Genomic DNA, 27,388 nt, shown 5'->3' with positions numbered 1-27,388 from the left:
TTTAATATTGACTAGAGAAACACAGTCAAAATATTATGCAGCTACCCAAAGATGACACTATTGCCACCACAGCTCTCCACGGTATAAAATTCAAGTCAGACTGTAGAGAATGGAGAAGTGACACCCTGCCTGAGAACCTGTCATATTATAAAATGTCATATTCCAACATATGGGCTTTCCTTGTGCATCAGCTGGGACAGAATGTGCCTGCAATGTGGGAGACCTGGGTTCGAAAGATCACCTGGAGAAGGGAACAGCTACCCACTCCAGTATTCTGGCCTGGAGAATTCCATGAACTGTTTAGTCCATGGGGTTACAAAGAGTCGGACATGACTGAGTGACTTTCACTTTCACTTTTCCCACTTCCAAAAATTATCTTCTTTTCCTATTATAGGTTACTCTGAGCTCTAAAATGTCCCTAAGGGTACAAGAACATCATGAAAGGAAGAATGAGAAATTTTATTAGGCTATTAGATTGCCCCTATGATAAGTTACTGGTGAATTCCAGTATACCAGAGAGTGAACAAGAGCTATATGGAGCTCAGCCACTGGAAAAAGGGAGACAGAACCTCATCACTTTACAAAATCACAGCCAAGAGATGACTGCTGTCTTAAAAGTTTTCTTACCTACTGTGACAACAAAATACTCCCAAAATTACCAAAGAAAATAACAAAAACATTTATATATAAACTTTCACAAAATTCCAGCAGCAAATCTATATGTAAAGCAAGTCCCAGTTTTGAAGCTACGGCCCATTTTTATTTTATAAAAATAAGGTGTGAATCCTTTGCCTTATTACAGTGTGGGCATACAGAGGGGCAAGTCCAGTTAATTCTCCCCTTGACAGATTAAAGCACTTGTTTTGGGATTATGGCAATCTGATACTGGATGATTTCAGACTTTTAAACTTAAGATATGGAGAAGGCAATGGCACCCCACTCCAGTACTCTTGCCTGGAAAATCCCATGGATGGAGGAGCCTGGCTGGCTGCAGTCCATGGAGTCGCAGAGTCATACACGACTTCACTTTCACTTTCACTTTTCACTTTCATGCATTGGAGAAGGAAATGGCAACCCACTACAGTGTTCTTGCCTGGAGAATTCCAGGGACGGGGGAGCCTGGTGGGCTGCCATCTATGGTGTCACACAGAGTCTGACACGACTGAAGTGACTTCAGTTCAGTCCAGTCGCTCAGTCGTGTCCGAGTCTTTGCGACCCCATGAATCGCAGCATGCCAGGCCTCCCTGTCCATCACCAACTCCTGGAGTTCACTCAGACTCATGTCCATCGAGTCAATGATGCCATCCAGCCATCTCATCCTCTGTCGTCCCCTTCTCCTCCTGCCCCCAATCCCTCCCAGCATCAGAGTCTTTTCCAATGAGTCAACTCTTCACATGAGGTGGCCAAAGTACTGGAGTTTCAGCTTCAGGATCATTCCCTCCAAAGAAATCCCAGGGCTGATCTCCTTCAGAATGGCCTGGTTGGATCTCCTTGCAGTCCAAGGGACTCTCAAGAGTCTTCTCCAACACCACAGTTCAAAAGCATCAATTCTTCGGCACTCAGCCTTCTTCACAGTCCAACTCTCACATCCATACATGACCACTGGATTCCTTAGCAGCAGCAAACTTAAAATATATGTGTAAGCTTTAATTTCTGACCTACAATAAAGGGGTTAAAAAGAACTAGAATTTCAGAATCTTTCCACTCGGTATTTTTAATTTTAGCATGTCTCCTAACACAGTGCAATTTATCGAATTATGAGTCCTACTGAATCAAAACCTGGGAGAAAGGCAAGTTTGGGCATCCGGGAGTTGACATTTATAATCACTGCTTGGGTAATCTGTACCATTTTTGTTTCACATAAAAATCAAGTCTTACCATATACTAAATATAGGTAAATTTAATGGTATGACTTTTAAAAAGTCAATTATTTCCATCAGTATATTTACTGTGACCTTAATAAGTATTTGTTATACTATTGTCCACAACGAAAACCTGGATATTAAAAAAAAAAGATAAAGGTAGGGCTTTCTGCAGATTTTTAGCTAAGTTCTTAATACACAAACAAACACACACCACCAAATCCAATTTCTGCCTAAATGAGTTAAGGCACTGTAGTCCTGGAAAATAAACCTAAATCCTAAATCAAAAAGATATTCACTTGTCACCATTACAAATACAAAGAATCCACCATAGGCAATGACTAGGATCTTTCTCAGTGAACCACATTCATTTGAGTTATTTTTAATTAAAAATCCTCTGAATATTTCAAAAGTAGGATATGAGTTATTTCAGGCAAAATCCAAAACAGCATTAAAATTCCTCAACTGCTTAAATATTAACATATTTTTATTTCCTCATTAGTCAGAGAGTAACAGAAGTGTTAAATCTGGCTGTGTGCAGCGGGAGGGCGGGGTGCTGTTTGTAACTTTCAAAATTATTTTTAGAACAAATACATTCAATATACCAACAGCCTTGATTCTTCTTACAGAGTTCACAACACCCACAGTGTCTATGCCATATGCTGAAGATTTTCATTCCAATTGAGATGATTAATTTTTTTGATTAAACAGTAAAGGAAAAAACTGGGAGCACTCTAGTTATATACCTAAACAGAATCTGTCTGAAGTTTGAAGACAGCAAAATGTAACAGGACTGGCTGACAGGGCCAAGCCAAGCACCAAGTTTATTTTCACGAAACTAAGCTGCCAAGTTAAACCTTCAAAGTTCAGCGCTTGACCCAGTCTCCCAAAACTGCCAAAGAAACCACAGAGACTCTAAACACTTTGTATTTACTCCAGCTGAGACTTTGGTAACACAACATCAAAAGCTTAGACTTCTTTAACTTAGGTATTCTTTTACTTTATTATACATGCAATGGTTACATGTTTTATGTTAATCAAAACTCTAAGAAGGCCATCTAATCTTTTCTAATAATTTTTTTAATGACTCATAAACCAAAATTTGATGCTACCCAAGATTTTAATCTATTACCATATTTTCCTCGACTTCAAAGGTAAGACTTATAGCGAGTGCATGGAAGAAATAAAAAACACAGCAACTTTTTGTGGCATTAGACACAAAGGGAGAATCTGGAAATCTGTACATACTTGGAGTATTCATTAATTACTGCAACTACAAACAGAAACTATTCACTCTTTAAAATTAAAAGTGAAAGCCACTACAGTCCATGGAATTCTCCAGGCCAGAATACTGGAGTGGGTAGCCTTTCCCTTCTCCAGGGGATCTTCCCAACCCAGGGATCGAACCCAGGTCTCCCGCGTTGCAGGCGGATTCTTTCCCAGCTGAGCCACCCGGGAAGCCCTTGAAAATTAAAAGGGGAACAACAGAAAACCATCCCACTTTTATGGAAATACTCAAATTCTTTATAAAGGCTGAATCCAATGCAATTTTAGATGGAAAAACATGAAGAATTAGTGGAATCAACTACCGTTCCAGCAAAAGTGCAGCAGCCAAACCACATTTAATTACAGTCGCCCTTCCCTCATGTTCTTGAAACCACTGGATACAAAGCTTTTACAACTGTTCAGCCCTTAACCAGTATGTTGCTGTATTCCCTATCAGGGTAGGCAACAAAAAGAGCAGCGGTACTTCTTTGTTGCTGAAAAGAGGACAGAGCCTGTTTACTCCAGGACACTGAATAAACGTGCAGAGAGCAGTGGGTAGGGAAGGGAACAAAGAGCAGCGCCATTTGTGAGGAGGAGAAGGTGGTGATCCACACTCAAGGAGCTCTCTGAGGCTCCCCGCTCCAGTCTCCAAACGCCCCCTCACTTCTTTTTTCTCTTTGAAATAAAGCAGTTCCTCAGCAAGTTTACACGAGCACTGTATCTGCTGCAAGCAAATTCAGTTCTTCCACAAATTCACATGATAGCAAGACTCGAAAAAGACAGAATGGGATGAGAAGCTACTAATATTAGAGATCTAGATGAAATTTTTAGGTTACACATGTGGGGCTTCCCTAATTTCTACTCTTAAGTTGCACAATTTAGCTTGTCTGCCCAGGAATTACAGAAGAGTTTACATACTCTCAGCCTAGTCTAATTTGACAATTTCTTCCCCTAGCTACGAAGCAGTGACAAGACAAGTGAATGGCGTTAAGTACAGGATAGATAGTACATACCACAGTTAAGATGAATGATCATCTTTAAGGCCCAAAGCTTTAAAATAAGATCTTTTTCCTAACATTCCATAAATTATCATTGTCAAAGCATCAGATCAAACAGTAAGAGACTGTCCTAGCTTCTTTTTCTTGCTACACTGAAATGTTTCCAATGCTTCTACAACCAGATGGACTCTCCTGAGTTTTACCCAGTTCTTGCATGCGAGCATTTGTTCAATGGCATTTTGTTTTTACTCTTTACCACCTGTCCTTTCATAATTTCATTCAGTTATTGCTACAAATGTACCCTGAAAGTCCTGTACGGCACCACACACCTATCATAGCCTAAAACGGACTCACCTTCCATCTCACCTCCCAAACCGCTCGTCCTCCAGGAAGTCCCCGTATCACACCGGAGCACTTCACCCAAATGACCAAGCCTGAAATCTGGGTATCAATCCTGACTCCTCCCTCCGCCCCTCACCCAACTAATCCTATGAATTGTACTTTCTCAATAATATTCAAATTTTACACTGCAATTCATCCTGCTGCCGGTGTGCTCAGTCCTCGTCTTTGCGATGCCACGGACTACAGCCTGCTAAGCTCCTCTGTCCCTGGGATTCTCCAAGCAAGAACACTGGAGTGGGTGGCCATTTCTTCCTCCAGGGGATCTTCCTGACCCAGGGACAGAAACCTTGTCTCCTGCATCTCCTGCATTGGCAGGCGGGTTCTTTACCACTGCACTGCTGGGTAAGCCTATGACCCAAGTTCAAAACCCGCCACTCAGTCCACTGTACTTTAATAACCTCTAACTGCTCTCCCTCCTACCTCACTCATGTGTTCCCATAGCAACCTCTGTTTCTCTTTTAGTAATTTGAGTCACTCTACAAATATACACTGAAGGTGTACCAATGAGCCACTGACTATACCAAAAACCATATGTACAGTAGCAAAGAAAACCAGGATTCAGTGCCTGTAAAGCTCTGTCTGCTCAGCACTTGTCTTCCTCACCAGACTGAGCTTCATGAAGGCAGAGATGATGTCCAGGAAGACGCCCTTGTGTCCAGTGTGAGGCACTGCTGTGACCTTGGTGCCTACAGTAACCAACACACATTAGGTATTGATAAGCAGGTGTTACTTAAAAGAAAATCACCAATTATATAGATGGCCTCAAAGCTGTCATGTCCCCAGCCCCAGTGTTACTCCAACTGGCTGCTGGTTATTTCCAACTGTGTGACTCAACCCAAATGTCCTCCCCAACCCACACTCCTCTGAAACGACTCAGGCCAAGGACGCCATCTGCCACTCACCTTCTTGCGGGCTCTCAACTCCACAGCACTGTTCTCAGGGGGCTTGCCATTTCCTTCTTTGTGTCAGAGCCATTTACACAAGGTTCTATAAACTGGATCAACTTTTTACAGCTAGGGACTGCTTTATTCACCTCTATATTCCCCAGGCCTTGCACATGTAGGCACTACAATAATCTGCTAAATGAATCAATCCCTAAGAGAAATCCAACAGGAAAATAGGAAAGGTTGAAAGAGAGCATTTGTGACTCTAAGAGTATCCTGACAGTGCCTACGACTGAAGTGACTACAAGGCAAGATGAGACAGCTCCACTCCTGGGGTGCATGAGAGCAAAAGCAGGTCAGACATCATCACTAAATGCCTCTGGTTTTGCTTCTAGGGTCCTAAGCTTTTGATTCTAAAATATCTCATGCTCTTGTCAGAGGGCATATTCCAATATCTAAGACCATAAATTCCAAACTTTTAAAAAAGTAAGCAATATTATTTACCTCCTGAAACAGAATGCAGAATTTCACCAACAAGACAAAAACAGAGCTGGTCCAGCTGAGGCAGGGTCAGGTAGAGAGGCCACCTGCTGAGTCCCCTCCACACCCTCTCCACACAACAGGCCCTCTTATGCTTCCATGGAAGACACTGGGGAAGCTTGAGCTCTTAAGGTAGCTCAAACTTACCCTGCGCCAGCCTGCAACACGGATCAAGAGCAACACGTAACGCTCAGGAGCTAACACGGGAACCCTGTGCCGGGGATGGTGTTGTAGTAAAGGTAATACAGACAGAACCCACCTGGCGCAGATGTCCATGTTTCTCCCCCCAGACTCCTGGACCTGAGCTCGTCCATTTCAAAAAGACGGTGCTCTAAGACAAACCTGTGGCAGCTTGCTAAAGGCACTCCCATCCTTGGAAGACCACACAAAGAAGCGGGATGGAACCAAGGGAAAAGGCAGCAGGGAACAGATTATTTAAGTCTGTTCCTGTTCCGGGCTGTGAACTGAAAAGGAAACTGGGCCCCTGAAGTTCACGCAGTGCAGCCAGCTAAGAGAATGGGAAAAACCCACAGGGACTCAGACCCCAAATTTCAGTTATTACACATGTGCCTGGAACACCCTCCACTGCAGATACCCTTTTGGAATCAGGTGCAATAAAGGCAACAATCCAAGTAGTGATTCTGATTCCAATCACATGGTCATAAGTCATTTCTACCTCTAAAGCACAATGACATAAATTCAACTGCATCTAAGTCTCCCTGAGAGCTATTATCCTGTCCCATTTAAGGGATCAAATAGTTAATAAAAATACTTTTAACTAAGTTCATAAATCAACGTATGTCAGATGTCATAAACAGACCACTCCTTTTGACTTCCACGCTGGCAACTGCTGCAAAGTTTATAAGGTCCCACGGACGAGCCTGGTGGGCTGCAGTCCATGGGGTCGCTAAGAGTCGGACACGACTGAGCAACTTCACTTTCACTTTTCACCTTCATGCGTTGGAGAAGGAAATGGCAACCCACTCCAGTGTTCTTGCCTGGAGAATCCCAGGGACGGGGGAGCCTGGTGGGCTGCCGTCTATGGGGTTGCACAGAGTCGGACACGACTGAAGCGACTTAGCAGCAGCAGCAGCAGGAAATGACTATGGCAAACTTGAACATCTTACATTTCATTTTCTCTGCCTGGCAGGAGTGAGATCCATTTAAAGTTCAGTGCAACCATAGCACAGAGAACTTTGTAGCCAATAGCCAAGACAGCTGTTCAAAAAGCCAATCAAATAGCAGGGGTGTGAAGAACACTTAGAATTATCCAGCAAACTAGTGCAGCAAAAATACCCTGGAGCTCAGGTAATGAAAACAAAAAGATATAGCTGAATAACTCACCAGAATAAAACCCAAAATAATAGCATTGGGGAGAAAGAAAGTCCTCCTGAAGACTACAGAGCAAAAGGCTTAATGCCTATTTTTAGAACAGAGCAAACTCTTCATGCAGAGGTACAATGAAAAAAACCTGAGTAGTGATTCCTTCTTAATAAAAATTAGAATCATGCTGTCTAATAATATGCAGAAGGGAGAATATGACAGCCTACATGGGAAGAGGAGTATCAGTATTGATAGCAGCTTCTGCTGAATTTCAAGAATATGTGAAAACAGCCTCATTTCAAGAGTGGAGCGAACCTGGCAGATAGAAATGACGAAAGAATTTTGACAGGTCTGACATATTAATCATAGGACGGATTGCCAACATTCATTCTGTGATGATACTTCCGCAGAACTGTGTTCATTCTACAACACACAATCATTCGGCGGGGGGGCAGGAACCCTACAAATTGCTGATAAACTGAAGTCACACAAAGTGGTTCATCTCAACCTTTCAGGTTTTCACAACTGAAAACACCACCTAATAGATCAGAAATTAATTTTTCTTCCTTTCAAAATACAACAGCATGATAAACATGGCCACAGGACTGGAAAAGATCAGTTTTCATTCCAATCCCAAAGAAAGGCAACGCCAAAGAATGCTCAAACTACCGCACAATTGCACTCACCTCACACGCTAGTAAAGTAATGCTCGAAATTCTCCAAGCCAGGCTTCAGCAATACGTGAACCATGAACTTCCTGATGTTCAAGCTGGTTTTAGAAAAGGAAGAGGAACCAGAGATCAAATTGCCAACATCCGCTGGATCATGGAAAAAGCAAGAGAGCTCCAGAAAAACATCTATTTCTGCTTTATTGACTATGCCAAAGCCTTTGACTGTGTGGATCACAATAAACTGTGGAAAATTCTGAAAGAGATGGGAATACCAGACCACCTGACCCGCCTCTTGAGAAATCTGTATGCAGGTCAGGAAGCAACAGTTAGAACTGGACATGGAACAACAGACTGGTTCCAAATAGGAAAAGGAGTACGTCAAGGTTGTATATTGTCACCCTGCTTATTTAACTTACATGCAGAGTACATCATGAGAAACGCTGGACTGCAGGAAGCACAAGCTGGAATCAAGATTGCTGGGAGAAACATCAGTAACCTCAGATATGCAGATGACACCACCCTTATGGTAGAAAGTGAAGAGGAACTAAAAAGCCTCTAGATGAAAGTGAAAGTGGAGAGTGAAAAAGTTGGCTTAAAGCTCAACATTCAGAAAACGATGATCATGGCATCCAGTCCCATCACTTCATGGGAAACAGATGGGGAAACAGTGGAAACAGTGTCAGACTTTATTTTTTTGGGCTCCAAAATCACTGCAGATGGTGGCTGCAGCCATGAAATTAAGACGATTACTCCCTGGAAGCAAAGTTATGACCAACCTGGACAGCGTATTCAAAAGCAGAGACATTACTTTGCCAACAAAGGTCCATCTAGTCATGGCTATGGTTTTTCCAGTGGTCATGTATGGATTTGAGAGTTGGACTGTGGAGAAGGCTGAGCATCGAAAAATTGATGCTTTTGAACTGTGGTGTTGGAGAAGAATCTTGAGAGTCCCTTGGACTGCAAGGAGATCCAACCAGGCCATTCTGAAGGAGATCAGCCCTGGGATTTCTTTGGAAGGAATGATACTAAAGCTGAAACTCCAGTACTTTGGCCACCTCATGTGAAGAGTTGACTCACTGGAAAAGACTCTGATGCTGGGAGGGATTGGGGGCAGGAGGAGAAGGGGACGACAGAGGATGAGATGGCTGGATGGCATCACTGACTCGATGGACGTGAGTCTGAGTGAACTCCGGGAGTTGGTGATGGACAGGGAGGCCTGGCGTGCTGCGATTCATGGGGTCGCAGAGTTGGACATGACTGAGCGACTCGATTGAACTGAACTGAACTGAACAGCAAGAGCCTGACTGGTAGGCTATAGTCCATAGGGTTGCTAAGAGTCGGGACACGACTGAGCGACTTCACTTTCACGCATTGGAGAAGAAATGGCAACCCACTCCAGTGTTCTTGCCTGGAGAATCCCAGGGACGGGGGAGCCTGTTGGGCTGCCGTCTATGGGGTCGCACAGAGTCGGACATGACTGCCATGACTCAGCAGCAGCAGCAACAGCAAGAGCGGAGAAGGCGAAGGCACCCCTCTCCAGTACTCTTGCCTGGAAAATCCCATGGGCGGAGGAGCCTGGTAGGCTGCAGTCCATGGGGTCGCGAATAGTCGGACACGACTGAGCAACTTAGCAGCAACAGCAAGAGCAATCAGACAGTAAATACACTATTTTCCTAAGCCATAAATGTACACACACATACAATAGACACTATCTCATCAAGTTACCCAAATTCTTTTCTATGTGATAAAGGAAGAACCAGTTCATGGCAATATTTTGTTTCATTTAGGTTTTGTAAAAAATTATGAAAAAATTATGCTAAAGTTATAAAAATCTTAAGCATTCTTTTTTCTGGTTGTGGACTATATGCCAACTGTGGTTAACCTGGAAAACATAAATTACACAAAGTAAAAATTTATAAACCCAGTGCTTCTACAAGTATCATTTTTAATGGCTGTATGGCATTTTTTTTGCAAGGATGTTCTATATTCAATGTGCAGCACTTCCCCATGATTGAATATTAAAGTTTCTGGGTTTTTACTATTTTACCAATATTACTGTGATAGACATTTCAGTGCAGAAATCCTGGCGCAGTTTATGTTTTTCATCATTTCTTATAGATTCCAAACAGTGAAATTCCTGGGTCAATGAGTAAATGCATTATCAGAGAACTTGATAAAACACTGACAAATTACTTTCAAGAGTCATACCAAAGTGTTGCCTTTTCTATTGTACCTCACCACCACCTTTGCCTATTGTTGCTGAAGAAGAGATTAAAATTGTATCTTTGGTAATGCGACAAACTCCGAAGGATTCCAGTTTTTAATTAGCATTTATTCATTAGTGAAAATGAATCATCTTTCCCCAAGCCTGATCAAACACTGCCGACAAGCATAGGTGTGTGGTTTAACCATGGAAGGCTGATGGCATTTTGCTCTCTGATTTGTGTAAATACTGCAAATACTGATCTCTTATAATTGATACTAACTTTGAATCCTTCTTCAAATCTTTAGCCAGATTTTTATAATACTTCTATCCTACACCTCTCCATGCCCCGTAAAGACAGTATGAACTTACGTAGTTGTCAACACCCACCAAGTATTCAGATCACCCCTTACCAAAATTGGGCTATACAATAGGTAAAAGGCGCTTTCTCCTAAGAATCAGTGCCTTCATTTGACTCAGGTACAAAGGACCTCTGCTTCCCAAAAGACAGAGTATTCTTTTCTTTCAGAGAAGCATGTGTGGGCAGGAGAGGGGACAGAGACTATACTGAAAATCACATCCTAAAACACCAGAGAGATGGCGGCAGCTGTTTTTCTGTAAAGTTGTCCCCTCCAAATCACCCCAAGTGGGAGTCTAGGCAAATCGAGTATCCCCAAGAAGCTGGGCTTCTTCCTCCTACCTGCCCCCTACTCTGGTGGGATAGCTTTGGGAGGGGATCAGAAGTGCACCCAACTCCTGAGATGGAACCGTGAGGGATGGGGCAGAGGGAATCTGCTCACTCTGGCTCCCCAGAGAAGTGTGACACACCAATCTCACTTCAGGGTCAGGAAAGAGCCTGCCCTGACCCAAGAGGTCACAGCTGCCTGGATCGGGCCTGTAGGCCGCCTGGGCCTGCAGCCTGAGGTCATCTCTAGGGAGCAAACTGCAGGGCCCTGGATGGGAAAGCAGGCCAGGCTGTGGGCACAGCGTGGTCAGTAACATTCAGTATTTAGACTGGTGGTTCTCAACCTGGGGACAGTGCCCCCCTAGGGAACACGTGGCAATGTGTGAGGACATTTCTGGCTGTCACACTTTAGGACAGCGAAGACTACAACTAGCTTCTAGTGGGGAAAAGCCAGAGACGCTGCTACACAAACCACAATGCACCCGACTGACCGAGACCACCCAACAAAATACGATGCAGCCCAAGGCATCAACAGAGCAAAAACTGAGAAACCCCAACTTAGAGTATGTCTGCAGGCCTGCACTGGTATTCTTTGTCTCAGGCCTGGCAAATATTTCAGACAGGTCTGCTAAGAATCTAATCATAAACTATAAAACCTTTCAGAACAGTTTTTATGGGGGAAAAAGTTATTTCCAGTTATCGTATCTAAGAAGCACTGCTCTGACTCCAGTTCGAATTCCCTCTTTTAGTCAATACTGACCAAGTACCTGTGACGTGACCAGGCAGAGTGCTAAGCAGAAGAGACCGTGTTGAAAGAAACTGATAGGATCTGACAGCGGGTTCCACTCCTGCTGCACCCGGAGCAGAGCGCTGCAGTCACAGGCATCCGGCTCCACGCCCAGCTCCACACTCACTGTCAGCAGGCTGTACTCAACTTCCCTGAACCAATCTCTTCGTTTCTGTAACCGGTTACATAGGACCTTCCTCAATGTGGGAGACAATTAAATAAGATCATTCCTATAAAGCACAAAGTATATTGCCTGGTATACAATCAACACTCCATAAATAATTTGTTACTAAGAGCAAATTCTAAGTTTTTGTAAAGTAACCAGTAAGTTGGAAACTGCTAACATGCCTACAAAACAGCCACTTCCTGTGAATGTGACAGCTGGAAGACAATTTTAGTCACGTTAGTTGCACAGCGTATTAAATCTTGCAAATTCTGGCTCCTTCCTCCTTCTCCAGTCTCATCTCCCACCACATATATTATCTTCAATGCAGCCCCACGTCCCCGTGAGTGGGGACAGATGACTTCTGGTAGTAACCCAAACAGTGTTGGGACAAAGGTCACTGTGAGAAAGAGAACTCTTCAGCTGTAACTCTGACAATATATATAGGTGCTGGGTGGGAGAGAGAGAGAAGGGGGTGAGGGGCAGGCAAGGGAGAGCGAAGGAACAGACAGAATGCTCACACGTGCAGGTCAAGTCTGCTTATGTTTCTAAACAAAAACACTTCAAACAGCATTCATCCCTCACATCACAATTCATCTATATTCTGCAGTTATTTCATAAGAATGGATTGAAAAATAAGTCAAATATAATTAACCTCATCAATGGGAAAAAACCAAACATAGATGGACCACATTACCACAGCCTAATGTATGCGGCCAAATATCAATGCCAATCTAAACGAGAAAAGAACACATCAACCACAAATAATCACTGAAAGCACAGCAAAAAATGATTAAGATGCAGTTTCCCTTAGCCAATATACAACAGGTTTTCATATATAAAACAAGAGCACATTCAATCAGACATTTTACTGAACTGTTTCAAGACAAGTTATCTGTCAGCTAAGGGGTCCCTTTCATGTAAGTAGTTTACTAAAAACCTTATGTCTACACTTATATAACCAAGAATCTACCTAGCATATCCCTGGGATCCCCAGTATTCTTCCCTCAGATTCCGGCGACAAGACAGAAGCAAAGACGAAACTGTAAGTATTTTTATAAGTTCACATATCTGATGTAAATTTTGGCCAAGACCATTTTTGCCTTAGTGTAACTCCAAGGAATATTTTTTGAAAAGATAAACTATTATCAGCTTAGCTATGGAAAAACAAACATTATCTATGCTCATTGTGATTATGGATAGGAACCCTAACCCCAACCCAACCCCCAGATCTGTGTTCAAGCCCTGGTTCTACTCCACCTGACTCTAAGCAAGTTACTGAAACTCACTGAGTCTCAGTCTCCTGATACACAAAACAAATAAATAAAACGACTGGAATTAAGAAGCTTTAACATGTCTTCACTCAAACTCTGATTCAGAATTTGGAAAATCTTCACAATCAAAATGTTTCTTAATGGTCCTTGGAGTGGAGGAGGATGAAATAAAGGCCTTTAGAAAAACGACATGACAAATTACAGGGTTGCAGGTTTGAAGAGATCGCTTAGGGAGACAGTCTTGAAATCTGTGCTTAGTGACCATTGCAAACGACTGCCTGAATAGAGTGACATGACCACAGAATTGTTCCTGTGCTGCAGTCACTTCCTATCAGACACCCTTCCAGGTAGCTGCTTTCTGAAAAAGACCTTTTTGGATCTTCTAAATAACTCCAGTGACGTGACTGCTAACATTCATGAGACACGCTGTCACTCTGCCTTCATGGGTGTGCCATGCTCCACTAGATTCTACTCACCGATTCCAGTTTCAACGACTGAGAGAATCAACATTCCAAGTAAGCAACAAAATAGCAGGAATAGAAAAATTCTATGACTTGGAATTATAGAGTCTGAAAAAACCCTGGTGATCATCTCCAACACCTTCATTTTACAGAAAACCATTACATTTATTTCACTAAACCCTTAAGGATTAACTAGCTAAGCATATACACGAGCCTCTTAACTTGCCTGACACCAAAAAGAAAAACACATTCGTTTATTGGGGTGGGTAGGTGTTCCTAAAAAAAAAATCCCTAAACAAAATAATGATTTTGCAAAAATTACTTATTCTACATGCAGAATTTCTGAGGGGTACTAATGTTCATTGCACTATCCCAGCGATTTTGGTGGTTCTGGTCACAAAAAGAGAAAACGGCAATTACAAACACAACTGACTTCACATGGGTACCACCAATCAGTATCATACTTTGAAGCAATCACAGAAACTGTACCATAATAAATATTAACAGTGACAGACAACTCAAGTAGTTCACTTTCTTCCAATCAGGTCATGAATATTGTATTCTTAACTATGCAAAGTACACCATGGCGCATCCTTGTGTCATTTTGCGCTGTAAATCACACAACTAAGAAAACAAACAGGACTGGAAAAGGTCAGTTTTCATTCCAATCCCAAAGAAAGGCAATGCCAAAGAATGCTCAAACTACCGCACAATTGCACTCACCTCACACGCTAGTAAAGTAATGCTCAAAATTCTCCAAGCCAGGCTTCAGCAATACGTGAACCATGAACTTCCTGATGTTCAAGCTGGTTTTAGAAAAGGAAGAGGAACCAGAGATCAAATTGCCAACATCCGCTGGATCATGGAAAAAGCAAGAGAGCTCCAGAAAAACATCTATTTCTGCTTTATTGACTATGCCAAAGCCTTTGACTGTGTGGATCACAATAAACTGTGGAAAATTCTGAAAGAGATGGGAATACCAGACCACCTGACCCGCCTCTTGAGAAATCTGTATGCAGGTCAGGAAGCAACAGTTAGAACTGGACATGGAACAACAGACTGGTTCCAAATAGGAAAAGGAGTACGTCAAGGTTGTATATTGTCACCCTGCTTATTTAACTTATATGCAGAGTACATCATGAGAAACGCTGGACTGCAGGAAGCACAAGCTGGAATCAAGATTACTGGGAGAAACATCAGTAACCTCAGATATGCAGATGACACCACCCTTATGGTAGAAAGTGAAGAGGAACTAAAAAGCCTCTAGATGAAAGTGAAAGTGGAGAGTGAAAAAGTTGGCTTAAAGCTCAACATTCAGAAAACGATGATCATGGCATCCAGTCCCATCACTTCATGGGAAATAGATGGGGAAACAGTGGAAACAGTGTCAGACTTTATTTTTTTGGGCTCCAAAATCACTGCAGATGGTGACTGCAGCCATGAAATTAAAAGACGCTTACTCCTTGGAAGGAAAGTTATGACCAACCTACATAGCATATTCAAAAGCAGAGACATTACTTTGCCAACAAAGGTCTGTCTAGTCGAGGCTATGGTTTTTCCTGTGGTCATGTATGGATGTGAGGGTTGGACTGTGAAGAAGGCTGAGTGCCGAAGAATTGATGCTTTTGAACTGTAGTGTTGGAAAAGACTCTTGAGAGTCCCTTGGACTGCAAGGAGATCCAACCAGTCCATTCTGAAGGAGATCAGCCCTGGGATTTCTTTGGAAGGAATGATGCTAAAGCTGAAACTCCAGTACTTTGGCCACCTCATTCGAAGAGCTGACTCATTGGAAAAGACTCTGATGCTGGGAGGGATTGAGGGCAGGAAGAGAAGGGGACGACAGAAGATGAGATGGCTGGATGGCATCACTGACTCGATGGACGTGAGTCTGAGTGAACTCTGGGAGTTGGTGATGGACAGGGAGGCCTGGTGTGCTGCGATTCATGGGGTCGCAAAGATTGAACACGACTGAACTGAACTGAAGAAAACAAACAAATGTTTCCTATGTCCATTTTATGAAGCTGCTGCTGCTGCTAAGTCGATTCAGTCCTGTCTGACTCTGTGGGACCCCAGAGACGGCAACCCACCAGGCTCCCCCGTCCCTGGGATTCTCCAGGCAAGAACACTGGAGTGGGTTGCCATTTCCTTCTCCAATGCATGAAAGTGAAAAGTGAAAGTGAAGTCGCTCAGTCATGTCCGACTCTTCGAGACTGCATGGACTGCAGCCCACCAGGCTCCTCCATCCATGGGATTTTCCAGGCAAGAGTACTGGAGTGGGGTGCCATTGCCTTCTCCGTCTATGAAGCTAGATAACCCTAAAACATAATAAAAAAAATAATAATTGCCACTTTACCAATAAATTCCACTTGAAGTCCTAACTTTCAAGAAAGGTGTCCCCTCCCCACACTTTGCTTTCTAAGAAAGTAGATTCATGGTGGTGGTTTAGTTGTTAAGTCATGACCCACTCTTTCCACCCCATGGACTTATAGCCCACCAGGCTCCTCTGTCCATGGGATTTTCCAGGCAAGAATACTGGAGTGTAGATTAGCACAGTGCTAATTCACTGAATAACACGAACATGAATTTAGGAACAATAAACTGACAGTAACAGTGATGAGGATATTCCTCCAGTCCAGATGAATAAAATTAAAATATAAACTGCTGACATATGAACGTGTGTGTGCTTAGCCGCGTCCAACTCTTTTCGAGCCCCCATAGAGTGCAGCCTGCCAGGCTCCTCTGTCCACTGGATTATCCTAGCAAGAATACTGGAGTGGGTTGCCATTTCCTTCCCCAATGCATGCATGCATGCTAAGTCGCTTCAGCTGTGTCCGACTCTGTGTGACCCTATGGACAGCAGCCCACCAGGCTCCTCTGTCGACAGGATTATCCTAGCAAGAATACCGGAGTGGGTTGCCATTTCCTCCTCCAGGGGATCTTCCCCGTCCAGAGATGGCATCCACCTCTCCTGCATTGGCAGGCAAATTCTTTATCACTGAGCCACCAGGGAAGCCTGCTGACATGCATACTGGATACAAAACCCAAGAAGATCAAGGTTAGGAAATCTGTGTTAAGAGAACAAAACCCACCTTACCCAGACATACAGGAGAAGCTGTTAGTCATCTTTACAATCAAGACTGTTTAAACATATGCAACAGCATTATATAAACCTTTCTAGTATCAGGAGATAATGCCTCTTTACCCACCACTGGACAAAAGAAGCATTTGAGGCTGACCTGGAAATCCACTGTCCCATATGTCTACAAAAATAAGGACAATTAGGAAACGTTATGAATTCTAAGAAATAGGAGCTAACTGGAAACATGCTGCCAAGTGTTTCAGGATTCCACATTATGAAACACCGTGCTCACAAGAGCCCTACCTGAAAAAAATTCTCAAATCAATCATCATCAATGCTTTTCCTCTGCGTCCAAAATCTAGAACTACCCTAGTGGGCACATACCTAAGCCAGTGGGTTTAAAGAATCACTACTTGGTGATGCTCTGGGCTCGTTGAAAAATTGGTCGTTGGCAATGCTGTACTACATACACCCTGTTTGCCCAAAATGCCTCCAACTGTCCAGCGATTTTCAAACTTCAGGGTCCTTCCGTTTAACACGGAGGACACAGATTCCGGGGCCCAAGCTCCGGGAGTCTTATTCAACGTGTCTAGGGAGGGAGACCTTAAACCCTCCTTTTCCAACCGACGGCCCGGTGGATCGGAAGCCCTGTGGTCCACCACCACGGGGCACCCGAGCCTGACAAAGTTCCCCAAGGAGCGCGCCTACTTCAACCAGCAGGACGTGTCTCAGAGGGAAAATCCAGGCTTGCCGGGGCTCGGGCGTCGTGGGGAAGCGCTCCGGGAGAGGCCGGGGCGTCCCCACCGGCGACGCCCGTCCTCGAGGAAGTGAAGAGGCTATGGCGATGGCGGGGGATGGGGGGGGGGGTGAGTTCCCCGCCTTTGCAGGAAGTCCCTGCGCTTTGCTGGAGGAACAGCTGGACTCTGAAGTCCTGCGGGGCTGACTTCTGGCATCTCTGCCGCTTCCGAAGCCGGGCGCCCTCCGCGCTCGGGCCTCGGTCTCCTGCTCCGTGCAACGGGCTCCCGCGCCGCAACCACCTCTGCCCGCCCACTCCCGGGAAAGCCTAAGCCCAAACGAAACGAACTCGGCCGGTCGCGGGCACTCCCCGGCCCGGCGACACCCGGAGTGCGCGCCCAACGCTCCCCGCCCGGCCCGGCCCTAGGGCGGCCACTCACGGGTAGGCATGATGACCCCGAGCCGCGCTCGTCGCTGCGCCGAGGCTCAGCGGGGCCGCGCCGGGCGCGCTGACCGCATCACGACGGGCCAGCCGCCCGGGCCGCGGAGGCCGGGACGAGGCTAAGGGCGAAAGGCCGAAAAAGACGACGCGGACCTCCGAGACCACGCAGGCGGAGCGGGCAGCAGCAGGCCCCCGCCGGCGCAGCCCCGCGCTGGACGACGCCGGGGCGCCCCACGCCCTGACGTCAGCACGTCGCCGACGTCCAGGCCCCGCCCCCCCGCAGGGCGGTGGCACTCGAAGGTGGGAGGGGCGGCATGGGGGGACTTGGGGACGTGCGGAAGGACTGCGCAGCGCTTTGGGCATCCTCGGCCTTCGCTTTATTGTCAAAAAGGAGTGGTTTGAGTCACATTCGTTTTCACGAACCCTTATTCGAGGTGCATTAGCAACAATTATTTTCTTAGCAGTTGCACCTGTTTATGAGGTTGTAAGCTAAGCAGGATGGCGTTGAATGAATGCGTCTAGTACCCGTAGGGTTTTTCTCTTCTAAGCCCTTGAACTTGCAGTGCGTCTTTTATTCTCTGGAAGCGTGATTTATTTGAGACGTCCGGAGGTCCTCCGGGGCGGTGGCTGCGTCTGTTTTGAGAGGACAGAAAATGTAATTTCCTCTTGCTCCTCGGATGACTTTCAGAGAGATTTCATGCCTCCGGAGTTACTTTCCTCCAGAGACAGAGGTTCTGTCCACTTGACTGAGTCATTTTTCCTGACTCTCTGAATGTCACTGGTAATTGATGGATGTGTCTATTAGTCAACGGCCTAAGCTGGTACTTGGAGCCCAGAGCCTTCAGCAACCCACATATGCTTTGCTAGTCCTTATAGGATGCGGACAGCCTATGTGGAGAAAGAAATAGGAAGCCCACAGGGGTCTCAAACGGTGTTTCTCAAAGTGACTCAGGATTGTTTCTTGTGCCTGAATCACCCGGGAATCTACTAAAAATCGAATTCCTGCCTTCCTACCTAAACCCGATGAATCACACATGAGAGTGATTCAAGTATATATTTAGCTTTGAAATTCTTTGTCTTTGAGGGTAGTGCCAACATTCTAGTTAAATGATGTGCAGTATGGAGAGGAGAAAGAAGGTGAAGATAAGAGAGGGCAGGGCTTGAGGAAGTTTGTCTTGAGGTGGACTTGTGAAAAAGCAGAATTAGCAAAAAAAAAATTGAACTAGCAAAGACCTGGACAGCTCTTAAAGAGACTAGGGGAGGGTAGAGGGCAATTTAAAGTGAGTCAGGGAAGTGGATGAGAGGAGAGTGTACAATCCATATGTAGGAGACTGTTTCTTGCTAATGGTAAAGGCCAGATTACCAAGTACTTGGTTTTCTTTCAATGCCTTGCTGCATATTTTTATCATCTGTAACATCTTTCCTGCTCCCAGATACCTTGCCCAGACTTTCAGGACACCTTTACTGTAGCAGTTTATTCACTGAATCCTAATTAAAATTTTATACGTGCTTATATTCCACCAGTGGACTGTACACATTTCAGAAAATGGCAAAAACCATATTTGGTTCCTATGTCTGTGTTCCAGCCTGGCGCACAGTAGGGGGGCTTGTTGTTGTTCAGTCCTGTTCAACTCTTTGCAACCCCATGGACTGCAGCACCCAGGCTTCTCTGTCCTTCACCATCTCCTGGAGCTTGCTCAAACTCATGTCCATTGAGTCAGTGATGCCATCCAACCATCTCCTCCACTGTCATCCCCTTCTCCTCCTGCCTTCAGTCTTTCCCAGCATCAGGGTCTTTTCCAGTAAGTTCACTTGTCGCGTCAGGTGGCTAAAGTATTGGAGCTTCAGCTTCAGTATCAATCTTCCAATGAATATTCAGGATTGATTTCCTTTAGGATTGACTGGTTTTATCTCCTTGCAGTCCAAGGGACTTTCAAGAGTCTTCTTCAACACCACAGTTCGAAAGTATCTAAAGCATATTAATTTAACAACTATGTAAATAAAATACATATTTATTCAATGGATGTAAAAATAAAGCAAGTACAATAGAACTAGTTAATGAACAACTTTACATGCAAATGTGGAACTTGTCCTTTAAGAATCTAGATTCTTTATAAGGACAATATCATTACAAGATCAGGAACAGCTTTCTATGGACCAGACAGCATGGCAGAGGAACCATGGAGGGGAGACCTCGATTTTTATACAGAAGGAAGTATTGGTGGTCGTGGAAAAGGAAAGGGCTGAATCTTACTGCATAAGCAGACTCCCTGGCATTTGCTGTCTGCTGACTTGGGAGCAAAAGTGAGGCATATGTTAGTTACGTAACTCAAAGTTTGGAGTAAGGAAACGGATGGGGCTGGAAGAGCAGGAGACAACTTGGGAAGGAAAGCTGCTTTAGGGAGGGGGTGTGAAGAGAGGATGTGAGTTTCTCTTTTACGTATTAAGCCTGAGATGACGTCCAAGAGAAACATCTGAGCAAATAGATCTGAAGGCAGCTGGCATACCAGGTGGAAGGCAGGCAGAGGGATCTCAGAGAAATTTGGAAATCTTTGGCCCAGGGACAGAAGCTGAGGGCAGGAGTCAGAGAAAGCCTGCTGAGGGAGGGTGTGGAGCCAGAATAACAGAGATGGAGGAGAGCCAGAGGGCACAGTGCCCCAGAAGGCAAAGGAGGACACGCTGCTGAATGACAGACATCTCTGCTTACATTGTTCAAAAAAGATACAAGTCTCAGAGGCCCTGGATCATTTGACCCATAATGGGTTTGGGTTTTTTGGTTTTTTTAAAAACTCCCTCTTGGTCTTTTGGTTTTGTATCATTGCCAGAAATAAAGTCAGCAGCCAAAGATCCTAAGGAAGGGACAGCTGAAAGTCAGGAATAATGATAGCACAGATAACAGATCACATAACCTAAGTGTTATGCCGAAGTGTTTTCCAAGTTAGTACAGGTGGGCTTTCAGTACAGTGTTACTGAACAGACCTCCTTTCCCTATCAAATCTTCTGGGTCAGGTTCTGCCTGTGTATTACCCCTTTCCTCACCTCAATTTCTAGAGGACTGATTCTTGCACCACCTTCTTTAGTACTTGAGCTAAGGGTGTTTGCCTGTCCTGAACCTCTCGTGAATACCCTTCCTATTCACTCTGTGCCAGTGCTCCTCTCTTAAAGCCAAATTTGGACTGGTAGGAACTGGAATTTATCGATCTCTGTGTCCCCGCACCTCCCAGCTCTGATTCTTACACACTGCGTGGGGCCAACACAAAGATGAGCCTCTGCATAGATCGCTCTTCCAGAAAGAATAGTTTCCATCCAAATGGTATTAGAAATACCATTGTCGACATCCTATCAGAATATTTGCTTATAGCCCGAATTGCTCAAAATAGCTCTGCTTTAGGTTTAGTCCAGTATTTGTTCCAATTTCTAAATCAGGCACTGAGATGATTCACTTTTAATTAGCATGCATTTGCGTATTCAAAGGTATTTGCCAGCAAATTTACAGTTTATAGGAAATAGCTGTTATTTACTTCTCCCAAAAGCTTATTCCCAAAAGGTCATAATGATGCAATTTGATGCTCTCATTGCTTAGTTTTCTTTCTCACTAAATATTTATATCAGGAGTATACCCTTCTTGTTTTGTTTCACTCCATTCTATTTCCACCATCGCCTAATAGTGACTCAGGGTTTTCCGAGGTCACTTATGTTTTATGAGGCATCAAAACACAGACTTTGGACTTAGAAAACCTGGGTTTGAATCTTTCCTTCCCTCTTACCTAGCCTTTTGAGAATTTTTGACGTCTCTGGATGTAATTTTCCTCAATTTCAAGATCAAGAGAGACTTCTGTGTTGTAACATTTTATGAGTCCCCTCAAGGCAGTAGTTCTCAACCTTGACTCAACTTTGGAATCACCAGGAGAGCTTTTAAAAAATAGCCATGCCCAGATCCTACTTCCCAGATTCTGATGTAGTTTGGTCTGCAGCGTAGCCTGGGTGTGGACCTAATTTAAAAGCTCCCCAGATGTTTTATGCGCAACCAAGGTGGAGATCCATCCTCTTAGGAAAGAGGTGAAGGACTTCCCTGATGGTCCAGCGGTTAAGACCTTACCTTGCAGTGCAGGGAGTGCAGGCTCGGTCCCTAGTCAGGGAGCTTAGACCCCACATGCCTTGAGGTCAAAGACCAAAACATAAAATAGAAGCAGTATTATGACAAATTCAATAAAGACTTTAAAATGGTCCACATCAAAAAAAAGAGAGAGAGAGAGAAAGCAAAGACTTGAAGTACAATGAAGCTCTACCCAGGCATGCCACACATGTCATCAGGCTATTTCTGTTGCCATTTAAGCTCATGCACTTGAGAACACAGCACACTGAATGCCAGAGTAATTTTCTCACTTCCGTCGTTGTCAAAGAGGTTGGAAACACATGAGAACAAATAAAAAGGATGAGCCTCTAATCCAGAAGGTCATTCCCAACCCCTCTCTGTGCCAACTAGGACGGCGTGCAGGCACACACTCCACGAGCCAAATGTCACCGTCATCTCTGCTTTATAAAGAGAATTGCAAATGGATAGGGAGCAAAATCCTGAGATAATAAGGTTGAGTTCTTGATTAGAGCAGACAAAACAGCTGGTAACCCTTCCTTAGAAACACTATCATTTTAAACAATTAGAGAAGAGCATTATCTCCCATTGTTATTTACTAAAATACTAGCTAGCTTTAGTGTTTAACACAGGGTGTTAGAGTGGAACTGCTATAAGGAGACAGAGAAAAAACTTCTTTTAAACGTAGAGGCACTATAGGCAATGAGATCCTTTACAAGACAACTTGAATTAGATAGTATATATTGGTGTATTCTCTCTACATGAAACACACTGCTGCTGCTGCTGCTAAGTCGCTTCAGTCATGTCCGACTCTGTGCGACCCCATAGATGGCAGCCCACCAGGCTCCCCCCTCCCTGGGATTCTCCAGGCAAGAACACTGGAGTGGGTTGCCATTTCCTTCTCCAATGCATGAAAGTGAAAAGTGAAAGTGAAGTTGCTCAGTCGTGTCTGACCCTCAGCGACCCCATGGACTGCAGCCAACCAGGCTCCTCCATCCATGGGATTTTCCAGGCAAGAGTACTGGAGTAGGGTGCCATTGCCTTCTTCGTGAAACACACTAGATGCTTAATAAATATTTGAAGAAGAGAAGGAGAAAGAGGAAGACAGAGAGAGAGAGAGGAAGAAGCGGGGATGATAATAAACACAAAGGACATAAAGACAAGAAGCAAACATAGATAAATAAAAGTATTAGAAGAGGTTCTTTGTGGTGTCTTGGAGAAAAGTCCTCAGATTCTTCCTTCCCCTGACTGTGCACACTCTTGCAGTTGGCTTTGGTATTCTGTTTCCCCAGTCCTGACCCTGGAGACGCTGGACTGGCTTTGCAGCTTGCTTTGGCCAATGGGACAGAGATAAACACCATGCAAGCAGAGACTTAGAAAATGTGGTGAAGCCTGGGCTCCATTGGAGGAGAGAGGGCCCAGTGATCCCACCCATTCCAGATGAGCCCACTGTAAATCAGCGAGCCCCAACTGACCCTCCAACTCCACAAAGAGTCAAGAGTGACTCTTGCCAAGACTAGCATAAGAACTGCCTAGCTGAGACCATCCCAAATTGTCAGCACACAGAGGCATGAGCTAAATAACTCCTTATTTTAAGCCACCAAATTTGAGGGTGGTTAGTTATGTGCCCCATAACTCCTATTACTAGTTAGCATTTAGCTAGCATTAGTTAGCATATGAAAGAAAGAAAACTGAGCACCAAAGAATTGATGCTTTTGAACTGTGGTGTTGAAGACTCTTGAGAGTCCCTTGGACTGCAAGGAGATCCAACCAGTCCATCCTAAAGAAAATCAGCCCTGAATATTCATTGAAAGGACTGATGCTGAAGTTGAAACTCCAATCCTTTGGGCTACCTGATGCGAAGAGCTGACTCATTTGAAGACCCTGATGCTGAGAAAGATTGAAGGCGGGAGGAGAAGAGGACCACAGAGGATGAGACGGTTGGATGGCATCACCAACTCAATGGACATGACTTTGAGTAGACTCCAGTGTTGAGGTCCTTTAATGGACCGGAACCTGGTGGTCCGGAGTCGACCAATAAGAAAGTAGAAAGAAAGAGGCTGATATTCCTTGGTTTACACAGAAAGCCAATAAAGCCCCTGCACAGGGCTTGCTCTGTTCATGGAGGCCTCAGGCACCCTCTCGATGGGGTGACGGCACAGAGAGCCTTCTTGAGAGGGTCTTAGAAGCCCGGGCTGGAAAGTGAACTCAGAGAACTTCTGTGCTCCAGGAAATCAGCCTGAAAGAGAGAGAGAGAAAGCAAGACCCAGGGACCAAAGCTCTGATGGAGCAAAGGTGTTTTATTCAACATTGTATAGTATTTATATTGTCTTACAAGATAGCTATTTTCAGCAGAGATATTACCACATGGTTCATAAAAAGGAAGAGGGTACTTATCACCATATAGAATAACTAACGAGGGAAATGCCTGGATCCCTCAGCCCCGGGAGAGGCTTGCCTCTCCTCTTAATTCCTGAATATTCAAGAATTAATAAGGAACAGAGGATTTCTGACAGATCCAAAATAGCACACAGGAAGCCTCCTGTTTTAAATGCTTCCTGACAATTCCCCCATTTTATTATATTTGTAAAATGAAATTTGATTTGTATTCAGTTGTAGGCACTATTGTTAAAATGAATCAAGAGTAACACAAAATTGAGGTAATCCGGAAGCAAGTCCAACCATGGGACGTTCTTCCCGGGGTCGTTGGTAATTGCAAATTACGTCAAGATCAAAGACTCAAAAGGGAATCATTTCTTAAAGAGATAGAGGAATTAAGACAAGTATATAGTTTACAATTAATACAAGTTACAGAATGTAAAGTCTTATTGTAAATTTCCTATGGCTATAACAAAAGGAAGTGGGACATAGGCCTGTATAAAATATGACTGATTTTAGAAATAGTTACTTTGACCACAACTGCTCCCTGTAAAATGTCCGGTCCAAGTTCCAAGCTTTTCAGTGCTCGCCGCCCAAATGTCCCATTGTTTAGGCCCACTCTGTTTATTGAGGATGATTCGAGGAGGAGAAGGGGGTGCCATTCCACTGTCAAGACAGCCAAGAAGTCCTTTGTTATAGTAATGTTTCATTAGTAACCTTTTACATAATGTTTTTTGTTCTTTCCCCAACTCTTTCCCTAAAGTTTCAGTAGTATAAACATGGTTTATGGACAAAAAAAGGGCAGTAAATAATCCAGGCAATGTCCGAAAGTCTTCTTTTGGAGGCAGGATGAAAGCCAAGTTTGTTGGCTAATGTTTATGGATAATTTCTCTGGGCCCAGGCACAATGGAAGGACTTCATAGCCTAAATAAATGTTAATTAGTTTTCCTTCCTCCCCAGGGTGTGATGGCTCCTTCAGGTTCTAGGGAGGGGGCATATGTATAGTCTTTAGTTGAAACTATTGGTCCTCTCTCTGTCCATTCGACCACCTGTAATATGGATGTGAGAGTTGGACTGTGAAGAAGGCTGAGTGCCGAAGAATTGATGCTTTTGAACTGTGGTGTTGGAGAAGACTCTTGAGAGTCCCTTGGACTGCAAGGAGATCCAACCAGTCCATTCTGAAGGAGATCAGCCCTGGGATTTCTCTGGAAGGAATGATGCTAAAGCTAAAACTCCAGTACTTTGGCCACCTCATGTGAAGAGTTGACTCATTGGAGAAGACTCTGTGCTGGGAGGGATTGGGGACAGAAGGAGAAAGGGACGACAGAGGATGAGATGGCTGGATGGCATCACTGACTCGATGGACGTGAGTCTGAGTGAACTCCAGGAGTTGGTGATGGACAGGGAGGCCTGGCGTGCTGCGATTCCTGGGGTTGCAAAGAGTCGGACACGACTGAGTGACTGATCTGATCTGATCTGAATAGATGGGGGTTGGATATTAGTCGAGGTCCAGCAGGGGGAGGTACAGGCCGAAAGACTGAGCATTGCCAGGATTCAGGACTCGGAGGCAATCCCTGTTGAGAGACCAAATTTTCAGCTCGATTAGTAAGGGTTTTTATTTGTCCCCAAGTGGGGAGATCATAGGGTGATGCTGCCGAGGGCGGTGCTTTCTGGAGATCTTTAGAGCTGACATAGCCTATATTGGAATTTTTTCTTCCTGGGGTTTTTGTTGTTTCATCTCCATTTTGAATGCCAGGGGCCACCTTGGGTCGAATCTTCCGAAGAGGTTAAAAAAATTTTTTTAAACAAATAAAACTGTATTAACAATAGTTATAAGTCTAGAAAATATCTTATGTTGGAATCTAGTAAAGTCTACTTTAGATAAGGAAGACAGTAGTGAACCTTGTGTATTCTCCCTTTTTAAATTTTTTTATTTGTAACTTTAGTGTGTGATGTGTTTGTTTGACTATGTCTTCTGTCTGTGGGTTATAAGGAATACTTGTAATATGTTTAATAGAAAAATATTGTAAAAATTGTTTAAAGTGTCTAGAAATATAGGCAGGGTATAACATGTTGTGTAGCCTCATTACGAAGAGGTGTGGCCCAGATAAAAGAGGAATTTGTGTCTATACAGACGTGTAGGAAAGAAAATGGAGGAAGTCTAGGGCAATGAGTTACATCCATTTGCCATAGTTCATTAGGTTGCAAACCACGAGGATTAATACCTTGTGCAATGGGTCGAAGATGTAGGGGTCTCCAAGTAGAGCAATAACTAATAATTTCTTTAGCCTGGTGGTATGGGATTTTCCATAGCTGGAGTAGGGAGCCAGCATTGTTATGCAACAGAGCATGCTGTTCCTCTGGAGTAGCAAAGGAAACCAGTTTATCAGCTTGTTCACTATCATAAATCATGGGGCCCGAAAGACAAGAATGTGTTCAAATATATGTAATATAAATGGGAGAATAGCAGTTTCTAACAACAGATTGTAGTTCAAAAAAGAGTTGTTGAATAATAGGTTGATTAGAGTTTATGGTGGAGGTTTCTATATTTTTAAATACAAAAACAGAAAATATAGAGTCAGAGACTATATTAATGGGGTAAGGATGTAGGCAAATAACTTGAATAAATGCATATAATTCATTTTGTTGAGCAGAATGAAATTTAGTATAAAAGACTTTATATTCCTTAAGAGACCAGAATGAAGCTTTGGCATTTTTAGTCCCATCTATATAAAAAACCTCAGCCTGTGGTATAGGCTGTGAGCTGATAATGCAAGAAATAATAAATTCAGTATTTTTGAAGAAATTCCACAGCTTACCAGAAGGATAATGAAATGAAATTTCTCCAAAATATTTCAGATATGCCAATTTTGTGGAATAGTGGTAGGTGATGGGATTCCTGGTTGTAATGCACCCATAGGTTTCATAGATGAATTAACTTTTCTAAGGTCTGTTAGGAGACACCATTTTTAGATTTCTTTTTTTATAACAAAGATAGGAGAGTTCCAAGGAGAACAAGATTCTTCAATATGCTTTAATTCTAGTTGTGTATCTGTAAGTTTCTTCAGTTCAGTTGCTCAGTCGTGTCCGACTCTCTGCGACCCCATGAATCACAGCACACCAGGCCTCCCTGTCCATCAT

General features: G+C 43.9%; 1 protein-coding gene across 2 annotated transcripts in view; it reads right to left on the bottom strand.

The window, feature by feature from the left end:
- The window catches only part of EFR3A (EFR3 homolog A), an 86,942-nt gene extending 68,939 nt beyond the window's left edge, over positions 1-18,003 (bottom strand). For both annotated transcript variants that reach the window (XM_086337370.1, XM_086337369.1), the window contains exon 1: positions 17,774-18,003. Coding sequence is in view for 1 of the 2 variants with exons in the window: in XM_086337369.1 (XP_086193495.1) it covers positions 17,774-17,783 (10 nt within the window). In the remaining variant the exon portion in view is untranslated. The remainder of the gene's footprint in view (positions 1-17,773) is intronic.
- Between the last annotated feature and the right edge of the window lie 9,385 nt (positions 18,004-27,388).

This window comes from Bos grunniens, chromosome 14 (assembly GCF_055505025.1).
Source record: "Bos grunniens cultivar Pamir isolate PY7600 chromosome 14, Bosgru_T2T1.0, whole genome shotgun sequence".
Lineage (NCBI taxonomy): Eukaryota > Metazoa > Chordata > Mammalia > Artiodactyla > Bovidae > Bos > Bos grunniens.
This window is presented reverse-complemented; position numbering and strand designations above follow the sequence as displayed.